At 44.1% G+C, this 17,399-nt stretch overlaps 1 protein-coding gene across 3 annotated transcripts in view; it reads right to left on the bottom strand.

The window, feature by feature from the left end:
* LOC112214371 (transcription factor EC) overlaps positions 1 to 17,399 on the bottom strand; it is a 56,233-nt gene that overhangs the window by 30,545 nt on the left and 8,289 nt on the right. For 2 of the 3 annotated variants that reach the window (XM_042298112.1, XM_042298114.1), the window contains exon 3: positions 11,678 to 11,960. In XM_042298112.1, coding sequence (XP_042154046.1) covers positions 11,678 to 11,938 — 261 coding nt within the window. In that variant the 5' untranslated portion in view covers positions 11,939 to 11,960. Of the gene's footprint in view, positions 1 to 11,677; positions 11,980 to 17,399 lie in introns of those variants that run through there. The other variant, XM_042298113.1, reaches the window with a different exon arrangement.

The following is a 17,399-nucleotide window of genomic DNA, read 5'->3' as shown; positions in this document are numbered from 1 at the left end:
GGGCGTGACAGATTGGCAAATTAGTCTAGCGTCCAGCTGTCTAAATTTGGTCGAATTAGCAAACATTTCTCTCCACCCAATTGCTGCAAAACTGCAAAATCTTCTCTCTGCCCCAAGGCAAAATGTGTAGAATTGCAAGTATTTAACTCTAAAACTTAGTACTATTCCTCCATGGATGGGGGTATGCAGAGTTCCGATTTTTTTGGTGGCCCCCACCCCCATCAACGTTGGCCATCCCTGATCTATACTATAGCTATCGATCGATAACAAAAACAATTACAGGGCAAAAACAATCGATTATCGGACGTTATCTTTAACAGCTGAGACCTTTTTGACTTCACTCAAGCCCACTGAACCCTGAGTACTAACTGCCCTGATAGTTCAGATGGTGTTCCATGTGACGTCAGTGTGGGTCAGCTCAGCAGTAAGCCTCTAAACCCTTTCAAGGTGTAACATAGCAATCCTTAAAGAGGTCCAACAGTTGTTTCAGACTGGTCTTTTTAATGTTACAAGGGACAGCGTTAACTTCCAGCACTACCAGAGCACGGAACATTCCTGAGATGTTTCTCACCACCTCTTCTCCCAATCACCCCTCCCCCCCACCCACCTCTCTCCCTCCATCTCTCTCCCCTTTCTTTTCGGGCTCAGCATCACTATGATCTGATGTGCAGCGGAGAGAGACGGAAAGAGAGAGAGAGAGAGAAAGAGAGCGAGCACCTGTGTGAGGCTAATGTGACACGGCACCAGTCTTTTCATCACAGCGGGGTGCCCTCCAGACCAAAAGACTGACTTTAGACTTATTAGGATATTAATTGCTTGACATGGCACACCCAGGTAATGGTACTATGGAAACCTTTTAACAGCAAATAAAGCACAGATTCAAAGAAAGAAGTGTGAGTTGTAAGAGATTTGAACCACAACAAGTGCTGAGGTGTTTTATTTTATTTATGACAACAATCACGTGTCTTCTGTCTAAAAACTCGGGTTAAGGCAATTGAGTTAAACTCTCCTACACTCTTCTCTCCGCCACGGTATGTAGCGTGAGATGGGCTAATTACACGTCATCTGATGTTTCAGTTCCTTCTGAATCGTGCCCTTTGACATGGAATGCCATCTGCAAACACAGTCAGAGACACCTGATAGTACGGATGGGTGAATGGGGCTCGGTGTTTTCCCCGTGTGGAATGTACGACCGTGCACACGCTCTTTCAGAGCCACGGTTAGCACCAGAATAGTAACACCAATATAGGTTGTGTATTGTGACTAACCCTCACTGGTGGTACTGCAAGATGCACACCTCTGTCTGTCATCAGGCAACACAGAGTATGTGAACCTGATGTTGTCCTCAAGGGCACATTGACAGATTTTTTTCACCTAGTCGGCTCGGGGATTGGAACCAGCGACCTCTCGGTTACTGGCCCAACGCTCTTAACCGATAGGCTATCTGCCACCCCTATCGATGAGTCTCTTGGCACATGATATGTCTCTCAAAATATTTTCTTTGTTGTTTTTGTTGTTTTCTGTAAAAGGTGACCTCGGTGTAAAGGAAGAAAGCTCAGAAAAAACCTTTTAAACACTCATGTTGTAGCCTGTACTATAGCTTTCACCTTTAAAGAAAATACAGTTCTGGAAATGCCACAACTCTCTTCCTTGTTCTACTTGTTCTATGACCATGTGCGTATTACATGGTCATTAGACTATTAGTGTAATAATAATATTACAGTAACCATGTAGCCATAACATTGCTGACGTCACCAGACTTTGCCGTGCACATGCTGTTATCCTAACTCAACGATGCATCTCACCCTACAGGATAACTACACTGCAGGAGAAGACGAGTGGTTCATGATAAGAGCATGCCAGAGATGATTATCTGTAGACCAAGTGGTTGGGCCTTGACCAAGGGATGTTTATCTTGCCGTCAGAGTTCCTTAAACTTTGATGGTCCTTTCCTGGCTTTGTGTACAACACAGTGGCTTTATCTAAAAAGTTCATTCAATTGTCACAGCTTTGCATACACGTGGTCCAATCATGTACTCGATTGAAACTGTTATTTGTGATTTGGTCAAATTCCCGTAATTCTCAAAGAGTGATGCCATATTATATTATTATATTAGTACCATTTGATAACTATTGTTATTTATTCTACATTATTTCTAATCTCACTTTGAAACGAGTGACTAAAACAAAACACAGCTATAAACAGCATTTCCGTTTGACTTACCTGTCCATACCAATTGTATTCCAGCATAATGGCTATCGCTTGATGGTGGCGGTGTTTGTTTCCGGTTTAAACTGTTCTTAAAATATGATGGCCACTCTGACTTCGGTTCTGTATCTGTACAACTCCTTGCTTTTCCCTGGGCGTTGTTGCCTAATAATGTCGTCAGGTCTCGGGGTGGGGGGGGTAGCTAGCTTAGCACTCACCCATCAACATGGCACAGCCCAGCTCAGCACAGCTTAACCACTACACTGTTGAAAGTTTTGCACTCCCAGAGCTTACGACCTGTTGATAATGAACCTGAACCCATTATTTTGAGTCAATGAATTGAAAGAAATAGGGCAAAGAATGAAAGCCACCGGGCCAATTACCGGCCCGCTTTGATGTATTACGCAGCCCGTGCTCCTCACCCAAACCGCTCCGCGTCTTTTGTCTTTATCCCCTCTGTTATTCATTAATTATTCTGACCGGGGTCAAGGGTCGCATGGCTAATTGTGCAGACCATCTTACTTTGAGGATGGTGGGGATTCTGCCTACTCACACTGGCACTCTTCCTCCCTGTGCGTAGCCACCTTGCATTATGCCAATTAATCCAATTCTTACATTTTTAAAAATCTTTTACTTTTTCTCCTGGCCCCCCTTTGTTTTATTTGGGTTCTCGTTCTTAATCTTTAGGGTTCGTAGGTTCCACAACACCAATACCCCTCTCCCCCCTCACTTATCTGGGGGTGGTTGTGGTTAGTGATATTACCGGGGGAATTGACCATTTAGACCAGGGGTGGGTAAAAGTTTCAGCACGGACCTGATTTTATTTTGTCCAAATCAATTTGCAGACCAGAAAAAGGGCAGTGTATACTGTAGTATATTTATCATTTCTACGTACTTTCTATCTAGTGTGGCTCGCTTGTCGTAGTTTGTCCACCCCTGGTTTAAACCCTCTCTAATTCAGAGGACAGACCAGGGGGCAGACATACCATTTGAACTTTAAATGTCTCTGACAGGAGGGATAAACTCTCTGTGTGTAACCATTCATGACCATTTTAGCACTTAAAGACTTTTATCCAAAGTGATTTAGTTTGTTATGTAACATATTCAAACCCACAACTCCTGCTTCAACCAGCCATTGAAGACACTCTCTGTCCCTAACCTTGATTCCCACAAGTCAAACCCAGCTAAAACGACATGGCTCTCCACAGTAGACTTTGCTTGCTCTTTCCTTTTAATTTCCCACAGCTGCATGATGGGTTAACCGCCCTGAGCTCTGTCACAGTTTGAGCCAGTTAACAGCCTGTTGGAAAGGCCACACTTGATTTATGGTATAGATAGGTAGTATAGTCAATGACATTGTTGTCCGTCCGTCTGTCTGTCCTACCAAGTAGGATAGTAGATACTAAACCCCACAATACGTGGGTTGTGCACTTCAGAAATATGTGGCCCAAAAAAAGAAGACTCCTCTAACTACTCTGTTGCAAGATATAAATCAGACTGGAACCCAGCTAGAATGGAATAGGCATATCCCCAGTGGACTGCGAACACTGAGAGACAGTCTTCTGACTCCCTTTCATTTTAATTGAATTAAACCCTTATTTATACAGGATAGTCTCATTGAGATAACATCTCGTTTGCTAGAGAAACCACCTCCAACAAGAAGCACCGATTCGACATTGTACTGTAACTGATCGTGTTTGGATCCAATGCTATGGACTCCCCTCTTCCTGCTGCAGGTCAAGTCAGACACCCTTAACACCACAGAGGACTCCATGTAAATACAAGAAACAAAAGGACATATTATCCGAGCGGTGAAGGCCATGGCGGAGGAGAGGGGCCCGTCATCTGTTAAAGCAACCCGTGTCAATGTGATTAGGCGGAAAAGACGGCAACTCAGTATTTTATTGTCTGCCGGGCCACTCTATCTCTCCCACCATCTGAAAGCGTGAATTACGGAGATGTCATGTCCTTGTCTGGAGATGATGGGTGAGGGAAGTAAAGTTTCCATGGGGCGAATCTATAGATAGATAATGTACTTTTATTTATATGTATAAAATATACAGGAGTCCACAGTACAGCGCCCACCAATGGCATTAGTGTGAGGATTTGAATTAGCTCGGTAATTGCTGTTGTTTTTTTGCCTGTAAGCTCTTTAAACACTTAGGGGGTTTAAGGGATTGTTCTAAGTAGACTGTAGAAAATGAGAGTTGTGAATTTTATAGTTCTATGTTGGGCCAGTCTTCCGTGCTTAGTGAAAGGTCACATTCTTTTTAACCTGTTATATTATTTCAGGATGTCGTTAAACCAGTTTGCCTTTTTATTGAGGGATTGTAAAATTGAATTTAGTTGCGTACAAGTTAAGTATGAGAACTTGCATATGTCATACTTCGTCATGAATTTTATTTTAGGTTTTTATTTTCAAGTTTATTGCATCTCCAAAACCAGACTAAGATTTGTATTTATTTTTGACTCACTCCATTGGACTTGAAGAAGTTGTGTTCTTTCAATGTCAGCTAGTCCAAATGCTCCCTTAGTTGTCTCGTGACGGAAATCCCAGACCCAGGGAAAGGGGATACCTAGTCAGTTGCGCAACTGAATGCATTAAACTGACATGTGTCTTCTGTATTTAACCCAACCCCTCTGAATCAGAGAGGTGCAGGGGGCTGCCTTAATCGGCATCCACGTCATCGGCGCCTGGGAAGCAGTTATTGTGGGGGTTAACTGCCTTGCCCAAGGGCAGAACGGCAGATTTTCCACCTTGCTGGTGCGAGGATTCGAACCTGCAACCTTTCTGTTACTGGCCAAGCTACCTGCCACCCTGGCAACAGCCTGTCTGCCTAGGGAGACTAATAGTTGTCTGTCATGAACAGACAGACGTGTCTCTAATTTCAACCCATGGAACTACTGTATATCACTGCTAGCCTGGTCTCCATGGCTGTCCTCTTCAAAGGGAGTCCGTGTAGCCCAGCACCCCTGGCTAAGACCAGTCTCAGACTGGTCCCTGTCCCCTCTCCAAAGGTTCCTGGGGCAGTGTCTGTCTTGACGCCACTGGTAATAGGTGTGTCCCAGTTTGGCCTAGTTAACTTGGTGGCCGGAGAGGGGAGATGGGGCTGAAGGGATAAGGGGGAGGGGGCTAAATTACACCAAATGATGACAGGACACAGTGGGTCTGTGTGAGGGAGTTGTTTCTTCTCTCGATCCTCATCCTCTTTAGATAGGAGCAGGTCATAGGTGACTAGGGAGGACAAGATAAGATCACGCTAGGGTCTTTCACGAGGCCACTGATGCATTTGACCTGGTGGTGTGAACAAATCGAGATCAACTCTGCTTCTGTCATGAACTATTAGGGGAAAATGTGTCTGCTTTTCCGTTTAGAACGTAGGGAAATTAAGAAACGTTCAGGGCTTTGCTCAAGCAATTCCTATTTCTCTAAAGTATGAACAGCATGAAATGGGCTCCAGGTTCATATTGTCCATGTGTACATGAACATGACACAAATAATAGAGCATTTGTCCCTTGTGTGGTCCCTTTGATGAGCACAGTGGGATAAGGATCAATCCAATAGTCAGACAGGAACGTCACCATCCACCAACAGCCCCCACCTCAAACCCCTCACTAGTACCATAACCCCTTCAAACCCGCCACCACACCCTCCCACCACTGAGTCCTGATCTCCCTCTCAGCACCTCTAGCCTCCAGAGAACCCAGCCTCACCCCTCTCTCATTATAAAACAGATCCCAAGTCAGCAGGGGGGACAGATCTCCTCAGACCTTACTAGCCACTGCTCACCACTTGCTGCTCACTGCTCCAGCCACACACTACTGGACTAACTGGTTGCTTATTCTATTTCATGCATTGTACCATTGTACCTTTTCTTTTGAATCCTATTAGTGGCTGAACTTGGTTTAACTGAAAAAGACTGACGACTTCACTCAATTAGCCGTAATAGGATTAACCGCTGGTATGGGCCGGGAGGTTTAAATAGGAAAGGAATTTTGGCAGACACCTGCTACATGCACTGCATTAATCTCATAACGTCTAGTATGTGGGGGCCGCTTAATAATAGGGGCCAGGGATGCCAGTGTTCCAGTGTGCAGTAGGCCCTGTGTGTATGTGGATGATGGGGCAGAGATCTGAGAGTTGGCAGACACACTGAAGGCCGTGTCCCAAGCCCCTGCCTAGGCCTCTTAGGCTGTCAAGAACCCATCTGTGGGAGGGAGGAAGAGAGGGAGGGATAATACAATGACTTTATTAGGAGGAAGAGGTGGGGTGGGGGGCTCAGGACTGGGACTGTGTGTGTGTGTGTGTGTGTGTGTGTGTGTGTGTGTGTGTGTGTGTGTGTGTGTGTGTGTGTGTGTGTGTGTGTGTCTTCAATAAAAAGGTGACTCGATTTCCCCCAGGTCATAAAATACAACGTTTAAATGCTGTTACGAATCACATCCGAAAATCTCCAAATGTCAAACAAGGCCTTTACTTTAATGTATAGGGAGTATTAATACTGGAATGGATTCATTTTTATGTTTTACATGCAAATGGAAAAAGTGTAAAAAGTCCCCATCTGGGGAGGAAAGTACAGTATGAGATATACAGTACCAGTCAAAAGTTTGGACACCTATTCATTCCAGGGTTTTTCTTTCTTTTTACTATTTTCTACATTGTAGAATAATAGTGAAGACATCAAAACTATGAAATAACACATATGGAATCCTGTAGTAACCAAAAAAAGTGTTATATTGGCAAACCGTGCCAATATATCCTCCAAACACCAGCTTCCATATACAACAAAGTACATTACGTATTTTTTTGTTTTGCCTTTATCCACTCAGAGGGATTGGATCAGAATCATGTGTGCCAGGGGAATCCACATCTGCTCCACAGTGTTTCTCCGTATGGAAGATGGACTGTTTCCCTGACACAGTATTCTGGCCAGTAGACAAGACACCTAAAATAAGCTGAGTAGCCTAGGTATAGTTCAAAGATGCTACAGTACTGTACAGTAACTGCAACTGGCCCTCAGGTCTCCCAGGCAGGCTCACAGTGAGTGTAGGCCTACACTGTAAAAGCTCTTCTGTTGAACCACAGCTGTCCTGGTTGTGGGACTTTTAATACCCTACCTACGCTCTTCCTTTGGATTCATCCCAGCAGAGATGGGGTCTGGATGGGAGTGTGTAGATACATAGATAGACTCCCTCATACTGACTGACTGCAGGCCTAGTGGGCCACAGCACGACACCCCCAGGCACCGCGCCAGCCCAGATGGGTGGTCTGGCCCAATCACTGCCTGAATCTCTGACTTCCCCCTTTGCTACACCCAACCCCTCAGTGGGGTCCATATGGCTGTCAGCTTTGGGCCCCCCACCAACCCCTCCACCTCCACCTGCCCTGAGACAGTCAACATCAGGCATAATCAGGCTCACAGCAGGGGCTGCTTGTACATACACACTGCTGGATTCCCATCCATCCATCCCCCATGCCCCCAGCAACCATAGGGGAGACCCTGCTTCTGATAGGATCGACCCTCTTGGTACCTCTTAGACACTGGCAAACACGTGTGAGTACACACACAAATAAATACACAGGTGTATACACACACACTCTTTATCGCTTCTTCTCATTCTCGCTCACAGACACACTCAATGGCACACACACCGAAATGCAGGTAAGGCCCTAGCTCCCCTGAACCAGACACACTTTAACACATGAAAGGCCTCCTGCAGACCAGAGAAAACACAACTGCTGCTTTGAAGTTTCCCTGACTTCTCCCCAACACCGGCTGCAAGTCTGATTCATTTCTTACTTTGGGTAACCTGTCTTGGCCAACTGTAACTGAGCTGGGAGTTATACTACTTCATAGACAATAGCCCCAACATCCCCAAACTGGAAAATATAAACTCTCAGTTGCATAGCTAGAAGCCAGGGGAGGAGAGAGAGGAAAAAAACTCCAAAGAAACCGGATTTAGTGTTAGTACAACCAAAATAAACGCACACACATGTTAACCCTGAAAGCTATAATTCCAGTGACATGTCTTGGCTCAGTGGTCCATCAGCACTTTGTGAGGAGGACTTATTCTCAGGGAAAACACTGGCCAAATCCTGTGGGACAGAATTCCTGAGAAAGGACCCTTGGAACACAAAGAGACTTTTTGGGTGGTTCCTGGCTCAAATGTGCAGACATCGGCATGCCTTTTTAAACACATCATGAGATGAAGTATTGATAGCAGAGCAAAGACAGCCAGAACGAACGCACGGACAGACACACACACACTCAGCCAAGTCTCACACAACACACTCATCCATTGCTTTCCTCTCAAAGTTTTGTTTGATATGGTGTGTCTAATCGAATCAAAATATAGATTCCACCACCACCGGGCTAGGGACAGTAACAACACTGCCCTTGAACCGAGCTAGGTGCCTCACTTCAGTAGCTCTAGTTGCCTACCTAGCCATATTGAGCTCCAGAATGTGACAGGATCATCAACCATGAGCATCATTCACCTTGTTGATTTATGAATGAAAATGATGTGTGCCTTCATTGATATAGCCATACTTTACAACAGTCGATCAGAACTGGTCGATCTCCAAGGCATTCCTATTCTATCGCCAAACATTCTGTATAAAACCCAACGATAAATCATCAATCTTTCTTTATTTTTTGTCTCCCGCTGTTGGCGGTAGGTGTACCCGATTCAGCTGCCCTGCGCGCCGGGTAGGAGAAATGTTCAAATTTTTAACCATTTCATGTGTCTGAAGGTACAAACTCTGATCTTGTCCACGCACACCAGACGTGATCAGGACACGCATGTTGAAATATCAAAACAAACTCTGAACCAACTATATTAATTTGGGGACAGGTCGAAAAGCATTAAACATTTATGGCAATTTAGCGAGCTAGCAATTTAGCTGTTGCTAACTAATTTGTCCTGGGATATAAACATTGGATTGTTATTTTACCTGAAATGCACAAGGTCCTCTACTCCAACAATTAATCCACAGATAAAGGGGTAGCGTTAAACCGAGTTTGTTTCTAGTACTCGCCTACTTCAGGCTTCTTCTTTGGACTTTATATGGCAGTTGGCAACCAACTTTAAGGTGCATTACCACCACCAACTGGACTGGAGTGCAGACCTTAGTTCATCTTTCAATCACCCACGTGGCTGTATGCTCCTAAAAACCAATGAGGAGATGGGAGAGGAGGGACTTGCAGCGCGTGAAGCGTCACAAATAGAACCAAGTTCTATTTTAGCGCCTGGCTACGCAGACGCTTGCGAGCAGTGGGGTTGCAATGATTGAATAACATATATGTGCAAATGTATTTTGCAGTGCACGCGACGCAAGTGGTGTGGTCAGCATGTCAGCTGCTCTCTCCCTCCACTGAGACTGACCCTCAGATGCAGGGGCCTTCAGCCCAGTAAAGTACAAACAACAAGCTAATTATTTAAATGTATCCTCACTCAGCTGTACCTCACGGGTAATACAACAACTGATCGATCTATTACCGGTGTGATCATATAGCCAACCTCAAATTTTGAAATATAATTTCAAAAAATGTCCCGAACAACAATGCATGGGCAGGGCAACTGAAACAAAGCCAGTACACAGTGATAATGTATTGGACCTATAGCTTACTGCACGAACTTCATTGCTACAGTACTGTTCTTAACTGGTAATGTTGCATAGGCTTACGTTTTTTAAGTCATGTTAAAAGAAATAGTAGTAGATCCCGGCATGCATTTTGACTCAGAAAGTGATCTTGACTCAGAAAGTGATATTGACTCAGAAAGTGATCTTGACTCAGAAAAGGTTGGTGACCACTGCTTTACAATGTACAGTAGATTTGTCAATCAAACACATAGGCTGTACATACAGTTGAAGTCGGAAGTTTACATACACCTTACGCCAAATTTAATCCCAGTAAAAATTCCCTGTTTTAGGTCAGTGAGGATCACCACTTTATTTTAAGAATGTGAAATGTCAGAATAATAGTAGAGAGAATGATTTATTTCAGCTTTTATTTCTTTCATCACATTCCTAGTGGGTCAGAGGTTTACATACACAATAAGTATTTGTTAGCATTGCCTTTAAATTGTTTAACTTGGGTCAAATGTGTCGGGTAGCCTTCCACAATCTTCCCACAATAAGTTGGGTGAATTTTGGCCCATTCCTCCAGACAGAGCTGGTGTAACTGAGTCAGGTTTGTAGGCCTCCTTGCTCACACATGCTTTTTCAGTTCTGCGCACAAAATTTCTATTGGATTGAGGTCAGGGCTTCGTGATGGCCACTTCAATACCTTGACTTTGTTGTCCTTAAGCCATTTTACCACAACTTTGGAAGTATGCTTGGGGTCATTGTCCATTTGGAAGACTCATTTGCGACCAAGCTTTAACTTCTTGACTGATGTCTTGAGATGTTGCTTCAATATATCCACGTAATTTTCCCTCCTCATGTTGCCATCTATTTTGCGAAGTGCACCAGTCCTTCCTGCAGCAAAGCACCCCCACAACATGATGCTGCCACCCCCGTGCTTCACGTTTGGGATGGTGTTCTTCGGCTTGCAAGTCTGCCCCATTTTCCTCCAAACATAATGATGGTCATTATGGCCAAACAGTTCTATTTTTGTTTCATCAGACCATATGCAGTTACAAACCGTAGTCTGTCTTTTTTATGGCGGTTTTGGAGCAGTGGCTTCTTCATTGCTGAGCGGCCTTTCAGGTTATCTCGATATAGGACTCGTTTTACTGTGGATATAGATACTTCTGTACCTGTTTCCTCTAGCATCTTCACAAGGTCCTTCGCTGTTGTACTGGGATTGATTTGCACTTTTCGCACCAAAGTACGTTCATCTCTAGGAGACAGAACGCCTCTCCTTCCTGAGTGGTATGACGGCTCCGTGGTCCCATGATGTTTATACTTGCATACTATTGTTTGTACAGATGAGTGTGGAACCTTCAGGCATTTGGAAATTGCTCCCAAGGATGAACCAGACTTGTGGAGGTCTACAATTTATTTTCTGAGGTCTTGGCTGATTTCTTTTGATTTTCCCATGATGTCAAGCAAAGAGGCACTGAGTTTGAAGGTAGGCCTTGAAATACATCCACAGGTACACCTGACACAAATTATGTAAATTAGCCTATCAGAATCTTCTAAAGCCATGACATAATTTTCTGGAATTTTCCAAGCTGTTTAAAGGCACAGTCAACTTAGTGTATGTAAACTTCTGACTCACTGGAATTGTGATACAGTGAATTATAAGTGAAATAATCTGTCTGTAAACCGTTGTTGGACAAATTACTTGTGTCCTAACCGACTTGCCGAAACTATAGTTTGTTAATTAACAAGACATTTCTGGAGTGGTTGAAAGACGAGTTTGAATGACTCCAACCTAAGTGCATGTTAACTTCTGACTTCAACTGTAGGTAAAGAGTTGTATATCCCCCATGTGAGAAATTGAACAAGAAGGTTGTCCATACCTCCCATGTGTTGTGTGGTTGATACCAGGCTGGAGGCTGCTGCTCTGTGTAGTAGGCCCCCTGGTATGGGCATGGAGGGCGGGCAGGCCGGGTTGGACAGGCAGGGTGAGGAGGGTAGAGGTAGGGCCGGTGCTGCTGGGGCCAGGTATGGGGATGTGGTCCTGGTGGGCCCAAGTATTCCTGCTTCACCCCCTCAGGCTGTCCCCTTAGTTGACCCCTCACCAGCTGCACCACAGGCAGGTCAGTCGGGGAATCGAACATGGCTCTCCACGAATGGTCTTGTCTGGGTCGAAGAGAAACAGGACAGACAATGGCCTATACAGTCATTAAGCCACTCTGTAATGTTTGACCCTTCCCACCTTGCTCACCAAATACCCATATGGGGCCATGGGGTCATGCTCGCTGGGTGATGTCCTTGTCTCTTCCTAAAGCTACTAAATCTTTTAGGGGATAATGAGAGTGTCACTGTAGTAATAAAGAGCATCGTGTTCTGTATAAACCCTCGAAATTACCGCAGCATACTGAATTCAGTTGATACATAAACTAAATCAAGCTGGGCAATTGAATTGGGGAAAACAAGTTGCCAGCAAACCAATGTTATCAGTAAATAACGAGAGCTATCTGTAAATGACTTAAAGTGACATATTGGGGACTATTCATCCAAATCATGATTCAGTGCAGTGTGGCCTGTCTGTAAACAGTGTAATACATTTAAATGCCATGTTTTACTTTACGTTGTATAGTCCCACAGAGAGATTGTACGTCAATAAGTCAATTTGGGGCCTTTCTCAGTAGTCTATTATGCACATCTGTCAAATAATTGTCTGTAATCATATAACATACAAGTTGACACCTTTCATTTTCCTGGTGGTTTTGTTCAGATATGGAGTCGGGCAACTTCTGCCTACATTGTTAATCATCTGTGGCACAAATGAGGACCCCTCAGCCAGCTTCGGCTGCCCTGGCCCATGCCTGTTTGAATGTCTGTGTGTCATCCCTATGTGTTCCCCATTAGAGCTCAGGCAGTGGAGAGACGGCCCCACACACTCAGAGACAGCTTTGAGAAGTAAACAGAGCAGAGACTAGAAGGGAAGGGGCCTCTAATAGGGAGGTAAGGAGAGGTGGCAGTGAGGTGGAAGGGAAGGAGAAGTGTGTGGGCCCTAAGCAATGGCCCTTCTCCTCTTCATCCCTTCTTTCACATGGAGATGTAATTGGCAAGGTTCTGGCTGGCTCTCTCTCCATCTCTTTCCCCTTCTTTCTCTCTCCCCCTCACTCTCCCTCTCTCGCTTTCTCTCTCTCCCTGTCCCTCTCTCTGTGCATAACGCAAACACTATTTCATTTGCCCCTTCTTTTTTTTCTGCTGCCAGCATTGCAGAGCCCCCGGGGTGCTAGATAATTGCCCATTCTATCTCAGACACTGGACAAATGTGTTGGATGAAGTTGGGCGACGGGAAAATAAAAAACATTTAGTCTACCTATCATCCATTCCACGGGCGATACCCTGTTTTAGCCTGCCCATTTTGAACAATTGGCCTTGTCTGCACTTGACTTGGGTCTGTGTCTGTGTTAGCCATTGTTTGTGTGTAGGTCCCTCTATTAGGGAAAGGACATTCTGCCCTCTCTGACAAGGAGTCCATTTTTTCCAGTGGTAATATACTAATGGGCACTTGTGGGCAAGGTAATGTCACTAAACCAGGCTTTTGTTGCCAGTTGCACCCATTACACTACTTAGCCATATTTAGAGGTCAAATGGCCCTAAAGTCATTTAGCAGTGACTGTCTTTGTCTATCATTTACTAAACAGTTGACACCTGTGTTAGGGGTGGATAGTGTTGAATTGAAAAATAAGGATGTGACTATATATGCCCACCAAAATGATTTATATATGCATTTATACTGAACAAAAATATAAATGCAACATCCAAAGTTAAATCTAGAATTGGCTTCCTATTTCGCAACAAAGCATCCTTCACTCATGCTGCCAAACATACCCTTGTAAAACTGACCATCCTACCAATCCTCGACTTTGGCGATGTCATTTACAAAATAGCCTCCAATACCCTACTCAACAAATTGGATGCAGTCTATCACAGTGCAATCCGTTTTGTCACCAAAGCCCCATATACTACCCACCATTGTGACCTGTACGCTCTCGTTGGCTGGCCCTCGCTTCATACTCGTCGCCAAACCCACTGGCTCCATGTCATCTACAAGACCCTGCTAGGTAAAGTCCCCCCTTATCTCAGCTCGCTGGTCACCATAGCATCACCCACCTGTAGCACACGCTCCAGCAGGTATATCTCTCTAGTCACCCCCAAAACCAATTCTTTCTTTGGCCGCCTCTCCTTCCAGTTCTCTGCTGCCAATGACTGGAACGAACTACAAAAATCTCTGAAACTGGAAACACTTATCTCCCTCACTAGCTTTAAGCACCAACTGTCAGAGCAGCTCACAGATTACTGCACCTGTACATAGCCCACCAATAATTTAGCCCAAACAACTACCTCTTTCCCAACTGTATTTAATTAATTTATTTATTTTGCTCCTTTGCACCCCATTATTTTTATTTCTACCTTGCACATTCTTCCATTGCAAAACTACCATTAAAGTGTTTTACTTGCTATATTGTATTTACTTTGCCACCATGGCCTTTTTTGCCTTTACCTCCCTTCTCACCTCATTTGCTCACATTGTATATAGACTTGTTTATACTGTATTATTGACTGTATGTTTGTTTTACTCCATGTGTAACTCTTTGTCGTTGTATCTGTCGAACTGCTTTGCTTTATCTTGGCCAGGTCGCAATTGTAAATGAGAACTTGTTCTCAACTTGCCTACCTGGTTAAATAAAGGTGAAATAAAAAATAAATAAAAATAAAAGTGTTGGTCCCATGTTTCATGAGCTAAAATAAAAGATCCCAGAAAAGTTTCATATGCACAAAAAGCTTCTTTCTCTCAAATTTTGTGCACAAATTTGTTTACATCCATGTTAGTGAATATTTCTCCTTTACCATCCACCTGACAGGTGTGGCATATCAATAAGCTGATTAAACAGCATGATCATTATACAGGTGCATCTTGTGCCGGGGACAATGAAAGACCACTCTAAAATTGTGCAGTTTTGTCACACAATACACTGCCACAGATGTCTCAAGTTTTGAGGGAGCGTTCAATTGGCATGCTGAGAGTTGAATGTTCATTTCTCTACCATATGCTGGCTCCTACGTCATGTTAGAGAATTTGTAACCGTGCCAGCCCAGGACCTCCTCATACTGCTTCTTCACCTGCGGGATCATCTGAGACCAGCCAACCAGACAGCTGATGAAACTGAGGAGTATTTCTATCTGTAATAAAGCCCTTTTGTGGGGGAAAATGTATTTTGATTGGCTGGGCCCCAGTGGGTGGGCCTATGCCCTCCCAGGCCCACCCACGGCTGCACCCCTGCCCAGTCATGTGAAATCCATAGATTAGGGCCAAATGAATTTATTTAAATTGACTGATTTCCTTACAAGGTAAAAGTCTGTCGTCCTGCCCCTGAACAAGGCAGTTAACCCACTGTTCCTAGGCTATCATTGAAAATAAGAATTTGTTCTTAACTGACTTGCCTAGTTAAATAAAGGTAAAAATAATTTGAAAAACAAAACAAATTGAACTGTAACTCAGTAAAATCTCTCAAATTATTTTATGTAGCATTTTATATTTTTGTTCTGTATATTTCAATGAGATGGACCTCATACTACATGCATATTCCATATAGAATAGATTCAGCTAATTATATTCACAGTCTGCCGTAAAATCAAGGTTGAATATGATTGAGTCACAAGATGATGAAACATGACATGTTAGGAAGCTTAAAAGCTTTGAATCCCCTTGTATTGTGTCCTCTCTTGCAACGTATTGATCACAGCGTGGTATGATCACTTAATTCTCCATCAATGGGTCAATCAGATCCCAGTTACATCTTCCTGGTTCAACGGGCCCCCAGGCTGTTTATTTGGGGTCTTTCGAAGGCAACATGCAAATGTTATTCGGTCTCGTTCCTTTTAAAAGAGACAGCTTTCGTGATGGTCCCTCTGCCCCTCCTCTGCCCAACTCACACACACACACATAAATGTTTTTTTTGGACTATTCTTGTAGGGACCAAAAAATTGATTCCCATTCAAAATCCTATTTTCCCTAACCCTTAACATAATCTTCACCCCAAACCCCTAAACATAACCCTAACTCCTAACTCTAAACCTAACCCCTAACACTAATTGTAACCCTAACCCTAACTCCTAACCCTAAACATAACCCCTAACACTAATTGTAACCCTAAACCTAACCCCTAAGCCTAAAATAGCCGTTTTCCTTTTTCCGGACACGTTTTGATAGTTTTACATAGTTTTCTGGTCCCCACAACGATAGTGCAACCAAAAACACACACATACACACACGTCCTTCTCAGCCCCAGAGAGAGGAAGTCAGTGCATCGTTTCCTCAGGAGGATGTTATGTTCTGAGCGTCTGTGTCACAGTCTGACGAGCAAACCCCCCCCTCATGCCCCCTTTCACCCACTCAACCACCCTCCACCTCTCCTCCTCATTAAAACCCATCCCACAGACACCACCATTCTGTGAGGCTCTCTGCTCTCGCGTCACCTCCTATCCCCCACTGCCTCTGTGTCTTCCTTTGAGCCTCAACCCTTTATTTTCATCAGGCAAGACATGAAGAGAAGAAAAAAAACATGTTTCTTCTCTCTTCCCTCTCTTGTCTTCAGTGGGCTGCTGGGGCTTTGTGACTGGCCTTTCAAGTAGCAAGCACCTATTTATTTGCTCTTTTCACCGCTAATTCTCCATCATTGTCCCTCCACACCTCCCGTGGAGCTGTGAACCAGGCAGCCATGAGAGACTGCTTTCTCTCCTTAGGATGTGAGTCACTGAGCTGGGATAATGATGAGGCTACGGACCCTGGAGAGATGCAGGCCTTATTCACGGCACAGCACAGACCTGCTATTCTGTTCTGAACAGCCCAACCGTAAGCACTCTGCTACTCCACAATCACCACATGTGTTATGTGTGCAAATGAACTCAGATTATAGGTCATAGTTATATGAAATTACTTCTTGACATCACTTTTCCTTTCAACTGCCGGGTAGAATAGGCCTACCAGTCCCATGTTGTGTTTCAAGATGTTTCCTGACAGTCTGATCATTCTTTGGGCTTGTTGTTTGAGAGGCATGTTGACACACAGGCTATTTGTTTTGAGGTAGCCGACAGCTCGCGTCCTTCGTCAAGATATCACACTTGTTGATTGAACCGTCTCTTCACAAATTTGTACCACCTGCGTTCAGTTATCAGACAGACAGACAGACAGACAGACAGACAGACAGACAGACAGACAGACAGACAGACAGACAGACAGACAGACAGACAGACAGACAGACAGACAGACAGACAGACAGACAGACAGACAGACAGACAGACAGACAGACAGACAGACAGACAGACAGACAGACAGACAGACAGACAGACAGACAGACAGACAGACAGACAGACAGACAGACAGACAGACAGACAGACAGACAGACAGACAGACAGACAGACAGACAGACAGACAGACAGACAGACAGATAGATAGATAGATAGATAGATAGATAGATAGATAGATAGATAGATAGATAGATAGATAGATAGATAGATAGATAGATAGATAGATAGATAGATAGATAGATAGATAGATAG

Source organism: Oncorhynchus tshawytscha, linkage group LG15, assembly GCF_018296145.1.
Source record: "Oncorhynchus tshawytscha isolate Ot180627B linkage group LG15, Otsh_v2.0, whole genome shotgun sequence".
Lineage (NCBI taxonomy): Eukaryota > Metazoa > Chordata > Actinopteri > Salmoniformes > Salmonidae > Oncorhynchus > Oncorhynchus tshawytscha.
Note: the sequence above shows the minus strand (reverse complement) of the source record. Positions and strands in the feature narration are given on the sequence as shown.